The sequence below is a fragment of the Lolium perenne genome, chromosome 1, assembly GCF_019359855.2.
Source record: "Lolium perenne isolate Kyuss_39 chromosome 1, Kyuss_2.0, whole genome shotgun sequence".
Lineage (NCBI taxonomy): Eukaryota > Viridiplantae > Streptophyta > Magnoliopsida > Poales > Poaceae > Lolium > Lolium perenne.
In genome coordinates, this window is record NC_067244.2 from 224,924,251 (window position 1) to 224,936,411 (window position 12,161).

The 12,161-nt window shown below is 50.0% G+C and overlaps 1 protein-coding gene across 1 annotated transcript; it reads left to right on the forward strand.

Annotated features, from left to right (window-relative positions):
• Positions 1 to 9,922: 9,922 nt before the first annotated feature.
• LOC139834227 (ethylene-responsive transcription factor RAP2-3-like) lies at positions 9,923 to 10,300 on the forward strand. Its single transcript, XM_071824702.1, has one exon. The coding sequence runs from the start codon at positions 9,923 to 9,925 to the stop codon at positions 10,298 to 10,300; it is 378 nt and encodes a 125-aa protein (XP_071680803.1).
• The last annotated feature ends 1,861 nt before the right edge of the window (positions 10,301 to 12,161 follow it).

A 12,161-nucleotide genomic window follows, 5' to 3' on the forward strand; every position in this document is an offset into this window, starting at 1 on the left:
CTCCCGTGAGGTAGCTAGGCAAGGGGCACATGATTTCTTACATGGATGGTGATGTAAGTGGTGTTTGGATGCCATGGTGAAGCAGATCCCAAAAGATGGGACCACCATGCACACGCGCCGTCAGACGATCCACTGTTTTGACACCTCGTTCTGACGAGAACCCTATATTTCAGGGGTCTACACCACATGAACATGGGCATTCACACATGCACAACCCTAAACCCATGGCTAGGAGTGGGTGGGGTGACATGGTGCACCAGTGCCCACCACATGGGGTCACCCAAGGGTTGTGGGCCCACTTTGTGGCCTGGGTAGAGCCGTTTTGCACGTAAACCATGTGTGCGGGCTCCCGTGAGGTAGCTAGGCAAGGAGCACATGATTTCTTACATGGATGGTGATGTAAGTGGTGTTTGGATGCCATGGTGAAGCAGATCCCAAAAGATGGGACCACCATGCACACGCGCCGTCGGACGATCCTTTGTTTTGACACCTCGTTCTGACGAGAACCCTATATTTCAGGGGTCTACACCACATGAACATGGGCATTCACACATGCACAACCCTAAACCCATGGCTAGGAGTGGGTGGGGTGACATGGTGCACCAGTGCCCACCACATGGGGTCACCCAAGGGTTGTGGGCCCACTTTGTGGCACAGGTAGAGCCGTTTTGCACGTAAACCATGTGTGCGGGCTCCCGTGAGGTAGCTAGGCAAGGAGCACATGATTTCTTACATGGATGGTGATGTAAGTGGTGTTTGGATGCCATGGTGAAGCAGATCCCAAAAGATGGGACCACCATGCACACGCGCCGTCAGACGATCCACTGTTTTGACACCTCGTTCTGACGAGAACCCTATATTTCAGGGGTCTACACCACATGAACATGGGCATTCACACATGCACAACCCTAAACCCATGGCTAGGAGTGGGTGGGGTGACATGGTGCACCAGTGCCCACCACATGGGGTCACCCAAGGGTTGTGGGCCCACTTTGTGGCCTGGGTAGAGCCGTTTTGCACGTAAACCATGTGTGCGGGCTCCCGTGAGGTAGCTAGGCAAGGAGCACATGATTTCTTACATGTATGGTGATGTAAGTGGTGTTTGGATGCCATGGTGAAGCAGATCCCAAAAGATGGGACCACCATGCACACGCGCCGTCAGACGATCCACTGTTTTGACACCTCGTTCTGACGAGAACCCTATATTTCAGGGGTCTACACCACATGAACATGGGCATTCACACATGCACAACCCTAAACCCATGGCTAGGAGTGGGTGGGGTGACATGGTGCACCAGTGCCCGCCACATGGGGTCACCCAAGGGTTGTGGGCCCACTTTGTGGCCTGGGTAGAGCCGTTTTGCACGTAAACCATGTGTGCGGGCTCCCGTGAGGTAGCTAGGCAAGGAGCACATGATTTCTTACATGGATGGTGATGTAAGTGGTGTTTGGATGCCATGGTGAAGCAGATCCCAAAAGATGGGACCACCATGCACACGCGCCGTCAGACGATCCTTGTTTTGACACCTCGTTCTGACGAGAACCCTATATTTCAGGGGTCTACACCACATGAACATGGGCATTCACACATGCACAACCCTAAACCCATGGCTAGGAGTGGGTGGGGTGACATGGTGCACCAGTGCCCACCACATGGGGTCACCCAAGGGTTGTGGGCCCACTTTGTGGCCTGGGTAGAGCCGTTTTGCACGTAAACCATGTGTGCGGGCTCCCGTGAGGTAGCTAGGCAAGGAGCACATGATTTCTTACATGGATGGTGATGTAAGTGGTGTTTGGATGCCATGGTGAAGCAGATCCCAAAAGATGGGACCACCATGCACACGCGCCGTCGACGATCCTTGTTTTGACACCTCGTTCTGACGAGAACCCTATATTTCAGGGGTCTACACCACATGAACATGGGCATTCACACATGCACAACCCTAAACCCATGGCTAGGAGTGGGTGGGGTGACATGGTGCACCAGTGCCCACCACATGGGGTCACCCAAGGGTTGTGGGCCCACTTTGTGGCCTGGGTAGAGCCGTTTTGCACGTAAACCATGTGTGCGGGCTCCCGTGAGGTAGCTAGGCAAGGAGCACATGATTTCTTACATGTATGGTGATGTAAGTGGTGTTTGGATGCCATGGTGAAGCAGATCCCAAAAGATGGGACCACCATGCACACGCGCCGTCAGACGATCCACTGTTTTGACACCTCGTTCTGACGAGAACCCTATATTTCAGGGGTCTACACCACATGAACATGGGCATTCACACATGCACAACCCTAAACCCATGGCTAGGAGTGGGTGGGGTGACATGGTGCACCAGTGCCCGCCACATGGGGTCACCCAAGGGTTGTGGGCCCACTTTGTGGCCTGGGTAGAGCCGTTTTGCACGTAAACCATGTGTGCGGGCTCCCGTGAGGTAGCTAGGCAAGGAGCACATGATTTCTTACATGGATGGTGATGTAAGTGGTGTTTGGATGCCATGGTGAAGCAGATCCCAAAAGATGGGACCACCATGCACACTCCCCCACGGACGATCCACTGTTTTGACACCTCGTTCTGACGAGAACCCTATATTTCAGGGGTCTACACCACATGAACATGGGCATTCACACATGCACAACCCTAAACCCATGGCTAGGAGTGGGTGGGGTGACATGGTGCACCAGTGCCCACCACATGGGGTCACCCAAGGGTTGTGGGCCCACTTTGTGGCCTGGGTAGAGCCGTTTTGCACGTAAACCATGTGTGCGGGCTCCCGTGAGGTAGCTAGGCAAGGAGCACATGATTTCTTACATGGATGGTGATGTAAGTGGTGTTTGGATGCCATGATGAAGCAGATCCCAAAAGATGGGACCACCATGCACACGCGCCGTCAGACGATCCACTGTTTTGACACCTCGTTACGACGAGAACCCTATATTTCGTGGGGTCTACACCACATGAACATGGGCATTCACACATGCACAACCCTAAACCCATGGCTAGGAGTGGGTGGGGTGACATGGTGCACCAGTGCCCGCCACATGGGGTCACCCAAGGGTTGTGGGCCCATTTTGTGGCACTGGTAGAGCCGTTTTGCACGTAAACCATGTGTGCGGGCTCCCGTGAGGTAGCTAGGCAAGGAGCACATGATTTCTTACATGGATGGTGATGTAAGTGGTGTTTGGATGCCATGGTGAAGCAGATCCCAAAGGATGGGACCACCATGCACACGCGCCGTCAGACGATCCACTGTTTTGACACCTCGTTCTGACGAGAACCCTATATTTCAGGGGTCTACACCACATGAACATGGGCATTCACACATGCACAACCCTAAACCCATGGCTAGAAGTGGGTGGGGTGACATGGTGCACCAGTGCCCACCACATGGGGTCACCCAAGGGTTGTGGGCCCACTTTGTGGCCTGGGTAGAGCCGTTTTGCACGTAAACCATGTGTGCGGGCTCCCGTGAGGTAGCTAGGCAAGGAGCACATGATTTCTTACATGTATGGTGATGTAAGTGGTGTTTGGATGCCATGGTGAAGCAGATCCCAAAAGATGGGACCACCATGCACACGCGCCGTCGGACGATCCACTGTTTTGACACCGTATTTGAGGGGTGTACACCACATGAACAAGTGCATTCACTCATGCAAATTGCAAAACTCATGGCTTGAAGTGTGTTAAATGACATGGTGCACCACTGCCGACAATATGGGGTCATCCCAGGGTTGGTCAAAAAAGTGCCAGAAACAGGCTCCAAAGGTAGGGTAAACGGCCTCATTTCTAAGCATGTTTTTTTTCGACCTTGTCTAAACGACCCAAATAAATTTCCTAGACATCTACTTGATATGTATACACTGTTTTTGAAGATTTTATTTTTTTAGATTTTCTCTGAAATTTTTAGGAATATTTGAATATACAGCAATCTGATTGGCTGAACTCCTTTTTTTTTCCTGAACACGGGTGGGGGTTCCGAGCGGGCACGCTAGATGGACTGTTGGGCCGTGTTGCGGTCTGGCCTTGTGCCCGTTGTGCAATGCGCCGGCCTAGGCCTGCATGCGCGGGAAGCGACGACGACGGCATGCATGCGCCCCGCAGCAGTGACTCAGCTATGCATGCATCGCCACGACGTCGCCATGAATGAGCCAGCAAGCCCCGTTTCAGTGCGGTCGATTCAGCTGATAGCAGACGCGCCGCCCCGTTTCAGTGCGGTCGATTCAGCTGATAGCAGACGCGCCGCCCCGTTTCAGTGTAAAACGACAACGACACGGGACACCCCCTCGATTAATGTGCGAAACGGCAACGGCTACATGCACGCGTCACTCGCGTCGTTTCATCGCCAAACAACAATCTTCGTCTCCCACACCACATTTTTCTAGCCTATTTATACGTCTACATTCCTCTCCCACACACCACCCAGCTCCACTCCAGACACGACGCCCTTCATCCTTTCCTAGAACGCCAAAGCACCACCAGAAGATGTAGTACGTCGGACCAACCTTCGTTCGGCCGCCTACCGTGCCAGAGCTGCGCTACCCGCCGGGCGTCCTCGTCGAGTGCACGCTCCGTGTGTGGGCGCAATCCAGGTGGAGGAGCCCCGTCGAGCTCGCTGACGCATTCTTCACCGCCGGCTTCGCCCACCTCCCACCGGGCTCGCCGCCGATGTTCCACCTCGAGGAGGTTCGTGACGGCGTCACCCTCAAGTTGCTCACGGTCACCCTCACCAACCCGTGGGACGCGTACGAGCTCCTCGGCCAAGTGTTCTGGTGCGGATGCGAGTCAATCTTCTTCACGACGTACAACATCTTCACCAACTGCGAGTGCATCTTCCCCACCGAAAACCAGATGCACTGCCTCCCCTACGAGGAGTGAGGTGTTGATGACGTACGGTGGTCGAGTAGCGCGGCCAGGGTGGAAGAAAGTTGAGGAGGAATTTCGTGAAGCTTGTCATGCACGTTTCTCTACTTTTTAGTTTTATCGTGTTTATTTAAAATGTCGTGTTTTTATATATTGTACCGTGTCGTGTCCCTGGACTTATCTATGTAACTACGGTGGTACTTGTTTACATCATTATTTATGTAAGTGACATATTTATGTAATCTAAGTGAGTCTCTATGTGTGTTCAAACCTGTTCGTCCTCAAATGACTACTATTTCTTGTACCAAATTGTTTACAAAACCCAACAAAAAATCAAAAAAATTCTAATCCACTAAGACTAGAATTTTAGCTATTTTCAATTTTTTAAGTTGTTATTCATATATATTACAAATTTAGTGTTAAGATTCATATTGAATTATCTATTTCATATTCAATTAGTGAATTAGTGAATTGTATATAATAGACTACACAAAGATCTGTGTGTTGAAAAATGTACAAACATGCATTTAATAACCTAACGGAAGTGATAAAATGACTATAGATACCTTTATTACTTGTGAGTGTCAATATGTATCTATCCGTCCCACTGGTTACTGCATCGCCCTCGCGAGACGACTTCCCACTAGGTGTGCAGTTCGAGTCGCGGCAACACCCATTTTTTGCTTCATTTTTTTTTATATTTAATATGTACCACCTCAACTAGCCTAATGGGCCTAATTTGGTTGGAGATGGCCCATTAGTCAAATCTAGATTGTTCTATCCGCTGCGATTATTGTTGCTGTTAAATAAGATAGTTGTTCATGTTTTATATGTAGCCTAATGGGCCTAATTGGATGGAGTTGGCCCATTAGTCAAGTCTAGATTGGGCTGCTGTCTGCTGTGAGTGTTGTAGCTGTGAAATGAGCTATTTGTTGTTGTTGACTGAGAGATTTGTTGCTGTCAAGTATCACATAAGATAACAACTCCACCCTACTGCCAACACGCCGTCTTTATTTTAGATTACCAGAGGTTTTCCCCCATTTCCACTGGAAAATACCTTATCAATTATGTACAAATCGTCTGCAACACAACTGAGCAAAACTGACAATACATTTCCTATAATCAAACGCTTACTTTGGCAAAATCTTTGTCACTTGGTGAATTGAAGCATGGCAGTTGTGCTAGTGTGTCCTACCTATCTGTTTGACCCCATGTAATGGATTTAGATGGCGGTTGTTTTCAGTGTGTGATCACTGCTCTAAACCTGTTCCAGGCTTTCCTGGTACATCGGAGTTGGTTGGGATGGCAGCCAATCTCCCCAGTAAACCATGTTTTCCTTTTATTTTGTTGGTGTCTAGTTTTAATCCTGTAATAGACTTGGCTTCTTTTTCAATGAAATTGGGGCTGGGGGGCAACCCGTGTTGATCTAAAAAAATAAATCTTTGTCACTACATCATGCTAACAGGCTAGATCAACAGCAGCAAATAGAACATGCTTACCTAGCATCCAAGCACACAACAGGGCCAAGCATGCACAACACATAAGCATATGTAGTAAGCACAACATACACATGCTTAAACACTAAGCATACTTAATTAGAAACATAGTTCAACACAGCATTAACCAAGTTTCAACACCATAAGTACGACAGAGTTTAACATAAACACACAACTAAAGGAACATGATAGCAGGTAGGCATCAGGTAGGCAGGCAGTCGGCGAGGCAGTAGGCGAGCAGGTCGGCAGCATCCTCCGCATGCTCCTACTGCCTGGGGGCGTACTTCTTGAGGAAGAGGCCGTAGGCGGCATGCTTGGCCCTGATGTGTGCGGGTGTCTGCCCGCTGCCAACACCAGTGTAGGTGGCATGCTGGTACATGCCGAGGAAGTCCGTCGGCATTTCCTTGCGGCTGCACCAGGGGCACTTGAACCTCCCTGGGCCAAGAAGGTAACGAATCTCCCCAGACCTAAGCCTGCGGAGAACATGCCTACTCTTCACGTCCCTATCCTCCCGGTCAGAACAGACTTCATCCGAAGGATCCTCCTGTTAAATGAAGTAAATTAGGTTAATTAGCTGCTATGGTGTACAAACAATGTAATGACTATAAATAGAAAAGGAATGAAAACAATGCAAAGTATTTATTTGTATAAATGCACATTAGTTAGTAACTATACATACCATATCTAATTTAAAGCTTGCATAAATAAGTAAATCAATAATGCAAATTAGTTATTAACTGTAGATAGCATCTGCAATTTAAAACTTGTATAAATAAGACATTATAGCAATAGTGTGAATTAACCAGTTAACAAATGTTGTTCGAATTGATGGAAATAAGTGTTAAATTAATATGACAAGCATCTCTTAATCACACGGTTAAATAAAAGTTTAACACATTCATACAAATTACTAACCAGGATTTAAGCTCCATTTGAAACACGCAATTATGTAATTCAAGTAAACAGCATGAAACAGGAAGTCAAGATGGGCACATATAACCCTATAATATGTTGTAAATTTGTAACCTAAGCATGTAATGCTACATTTCTGAGGAATACGAGGATTAATACCTGGTTAGCCTCGGTTTTACTCCAATTTTCTTATACACACAAGCAGCTAAGCAAACAATGTACCAAACACAAACAAGCAGCTAAGCCAGTGGCGGATCTCCCATTCTGGCAAGGTCTAGCATATGCAATAGCTAGCATTGGCAATTAATACTAATAGACTATTACTTGAGCAGATTTTATGCTAGAACTAGCGCTTAATCTTGGCTTGTGGTATCAATTTTTCCTCTAAGCTATCATCTTCACCACACCATAATCTTGGGTCGTCCTCCGCTCTTCGAGCTAAGCGATCTTGGAGTAGCAAGCAGCTAAGCAAGAGCTAATCAAATTAGCATAGCATCAATGCGTTGAGCAAGGAGCAGAGAAACACAGGCAACCGCTCTAAACCATGGCCTGATTGAGAAACCATGACCATGATGCTTTGTTTTCTTTGCCAACAACCCCAAATGTGCAAAAAAATGGATATATTGGCGCAGTAAAGGTAGATCCAGAGTTCACTAAAAATATTTTGCTACAGTTCTTATGATTTACATTTCATGTTATGATAATATTACTTTTGTTGGATATGTAGATGAGGTTTCTTTACCCTCCTCGATTGGAAAAGTATATATTAAAAACAATTGGAGAACGATGGAGGCAACATAAGTCAAATCTGAAATCACTCTATTTTGATGCAACCAAGAGTATGGAAGCAAACAACACCAATGTTCCAAGGGGTGTGATTAAAGATCATTGAATTTCTCTTGTTACTAATTGGATGAGCCAAAAGGCACCGGTACATATGGACGACTTGTCAGATTACCATTTACATCTTGCTTAGTTTCTCTAGGGAATTATGCAAATGCATGTGCTTAGGCCACAATCGAAGCGGAAGGCAACCGCTCTGAACCATGGCCTGATTGAGAAACCATGACCATGATGCCCTGTTTTCTTTGCCAACAATCCCAAATGTGCAAAAAAAATGGTATGTAAAGCAAAAAAAAAAGGTTGAGAGGTTGAGAAATTTACCTCGGACGGGTCGGCGGAGTCGAATTCTTCGAAGGTGGGCACGTCGTCGGGGCTGTTGATCTTGAGCCCCGCCGCCTTCCTCTCCTGCCTCTCGGGTCTTCTGGTTCTTCTTCTTCCGCCGCCGCATCTGCGCCTCCGTCTCGTGCGCACGCTTCTTGCTCGCCGGTGCAGCCACCGGCCAGCCGTATCTTGCCGTCTGGCCCCAACCGGAGCTCAGATCTGGGGCAGCTCCGGCCGCCGATGGTGCCGCCAACTGCGTGTCGTCAACCACCGCCTCCTTGCCCTTCCCCTCCTTCCCCTTCCCCCTCTCCATGGACGAGCGCGAGCGAGCACGAGCGAGAGCGAGCTGTTCTTGACCTAGGGTTTTTTCCCGATTTGGGGATTGCTTTGGATGGATGCGCTGAAGTGTGAAGAGGACAGGGGAGAAAAGCGTTATATATCTCGGCGGTTCCGCGTGGCCGCGCGTGGACACGTAGGCGTATAATACATTGCGGTATGGGTCATATACGGGCTTGTACGTGGGCTGATACGAACCCAGCCAAACCCGAAGTACACAGGAAATGACGATCTTGCCCCCAGACCTGAAGCGGTATGAACGAATCCTAACCGTCCATGTGTTCTCGCGATTTGGCTTGTTTGTGGTGGGTGCGTACGGAAGCAAAAACGCATACTAAATTTTCTCCAAACATAAGGGGTCTGTTTGGTTGCTCAGAAAGTTGTTTTCCGGCTCTACGGATGTAAAAAATCGTGCGTTTAATTGGCAACCCTTTTCCGCGTTGTTGGCATGCACAAACTTTAAAGCAGTGTTGGGACATGCCCGCTAGGCACACATGTTTCGTCCGTTGTCGCTTGACAGATGCTGGCGGGCACAAATGGAGGGAAGTCGGGCGCGCGCAGGTGCAGAGGAAGATGGCAGGAGGGGGAAATTTGTCGGCTAGTATGGCGGGAAAAGTAGGCTCACCGCCCTCCCCCGCCCCCCATAGTGGGTCACCTCAGTTGGAAAAGATACCAGGTCCCATTTTCGCTGTTGGAGAGGGAAGGCGGCGGCGATTTAGACCTGTGGCACCAGCAGGTCGTACTATGCAGATCTGCCTCACCGACTCCATCTTCTCTGCTGATGGCACCATCTTTCCACGTATTCTCCTCCGATGGCACCATGGCGCCGGCTTCAAGCAACGTTGTATGAGCATCTCCAACAGGCGCGACAAAACCCTAGCGCGCAAAAAAAACGCCTGTTTGGCGCGCGAGGGCGCCCGCGCATACCTCCAGCGGACGCGCGAAAAATGAGCGCGCGCTAAAAAAATTGTCGCGCCCGCGCTTTTGCGCTATCCCGCGAGGGAAAGTTGGCGCTTCGGCTGGTGCGCGCGCTATAAAACACCACGCGGGCGTGGAGCCAACCGCCTGGAAAGTTCAGTTTCTCCTCCGCGTGTCGCTTCTCCTCCGCTTCTCGCCGCTCTGCCTGCCACGGCGCGCCGACGCTCCGTCTCCGACGACAATGCATCCGCACCGCCGCTCCTCCTCCGGCTACCACGGTGTTCGCGCGCGGCCGAGCGGACGCTTCGACGTCGAGATCCGCTCCGGCGAGGAGCGCATCCGCCTCGGCACCTTCGACACGGCGCACGAGGCGGCGTGCTCCTACGACACCGTCGCCTGGCGCCTCGGCCGCCCCCGCCGGCACATGAACTTCGACGACGTTTGGACGCGCGAGCAGGCGGAGATGCTCACGCCGCCATCGCTGGCTATCACGACCGAGCAGCGGCGGCGAGCCCGCGAGCTCGAGCAACGCCTGCGCGTTGCGGAGCAGGACGAGCGCCTCCGCCTCGAGTGGGTGTGCGCGTTCCCGGAGGACGTCGCCGCGATGGAGGCGTTCTAAGCGCAGAAGAAGGAGCAGAAGGCGAAGGCGGCGGCGAAGAAGAAGGCCGACCGCGAGAAGCGCCAGGCTGAGTCGGCGGCGAGGAAGGCGGAGAGGGCGGAGAAGGCGGCGCGGAGGGCAAGGAGGGCGGAGGAGAAGAAGAGAGGCGTCGGGCCGTCGACAAACATGCCCACCTCCTCCTCCTCCTTCGAGTGGACGACCACTCCAGTCTCCGACACGACTCCGACTAGTGGATCGTCGGACTTCGAGTGGGAGGACTCCGAGTAGATTTAGTTTAGTTTAAATAAAATGTCGGTGTCTGTCGAACTTTTAATATTATTCGTAAGTTTCGGTTAAATTTTCGTGTTTTATTTAATTTGTTTGATTCGTTTCGAACGAAATACGATCAAACTAGCCGTTCGTGTACCATGGGATCCTGAATCTTCTGGTACCTATAGCGCTTGCAGCCCTCTGATTTCTATGACTTGGTCTGTTGGATTTCCTTAATCAAAGCTGTTTGCGATCGTCCACTTGGGCTCATTGGCCCCCATGCAAGACCCCTAGCAAACATCGCATGAGAAATCTGTGTGATGTACGGATGGCAAGTGCATGCCCATCGCACACATGATCGCGGAGTATATATACGGTGCCTGGATACCCAAACTCTTCACAGTTCACACCCACAGCCACGGTCACACCACACTTCAGTTGATGTGTTTGGAAATCCTTGGCCAAACGGATATTTCATGGAAAGACGACAAGGAATTCCGTTAATAACCGGCCATTTTAATTTTTTAGAACAAATCGATGAATTTAGTAGATTCTTTTAGGTGGTCCTCAATGACCATAGATCGAACCTATCCTATTTTTATGGTGCGATGGCTGGCTATTCACGGACTAGCTATACATCAATATCATTAATGCAGTTCATCCAACTATAAACAAAATTCCACAAGCCTAAATCTGGTAACTCCTTTTTACTGGTTGTATCTCTGAATCAATGGCCGTGCTCCATCCCAGAGGTGAGGTTGATGCCACCTGCGAGAATGGCGACCCCAAGGCTTTCCTGGATTGTTCTGTCTTGTTGTGTGCTCTAGTATATGATATCTAGCTAGTTTTTTCATGGTGGGGAAGTATATCTTGCTAGCTAGATTTTGTTTTTTTAGGGTAGTATATTACGTTAATATCAAGCTAGATTTTTTTTTGTAGTGCAAAAGGATCGGGTACCTGTGTGGCTTCAGCCAAAATGCATATTTCATTTGTCTTTATTCACTTATATTCGTCAATCCTTTGTCGCTAGCTATGGTTCTTGTCGTGTACCATGGGATCTTGAATCTTCTGGTACCTATATTGCTTGCAGCCCTCTTATTCCTATGGCTTGGTCTACTGTCTTTCCTTTATCAAAGTTGATTGCGATCGACCGCTTGGCCTCGTTCGTTCCTTGTCCCCCAGCAAGACCCCTGGCAAATATCGCAAGAGGAATCTGTGTGATGTACAGGTGGCAAGTGCATATGCCCGTCGCACGTACCTATGATCGGGAGTATATATACGGTGCCTCGATACCCAAATTCCTCACACGCCCACATACCCTCCTGCTTCCATCGTAGGCTCGCTCCTCGCTGCACCTCCCCGAAAGCACACACCAGCAATGGCGACGTTCGGCGCCACCGCCGTCGGCATTGCATCCATCGCCAGGCCGCGGCCTCAGCTGCGGGTGGCCAGGGCCAAGACGTTCAGGTGCGCCTACTCCGAGAAAGGAGTGAAGGCGTGTTCGGCCATGAATCTATCCCTGGCGCTCCTCAAACACATGCAGGCTATGGAACAGCGGCGATCGTCGAGGCCATGCAGCCCGGGGCTTGTCAAGGAGCGGACGGACACGGAA

Coding starts and splice junctions, on each gene's coding strand:
- LOC139834227 (XM_071824702.1), top strand. CDS start 9,923: ATGCATCCGCACCGCCGCTCCTCCTCCGGCTACCACGGTGTTCGCGCG.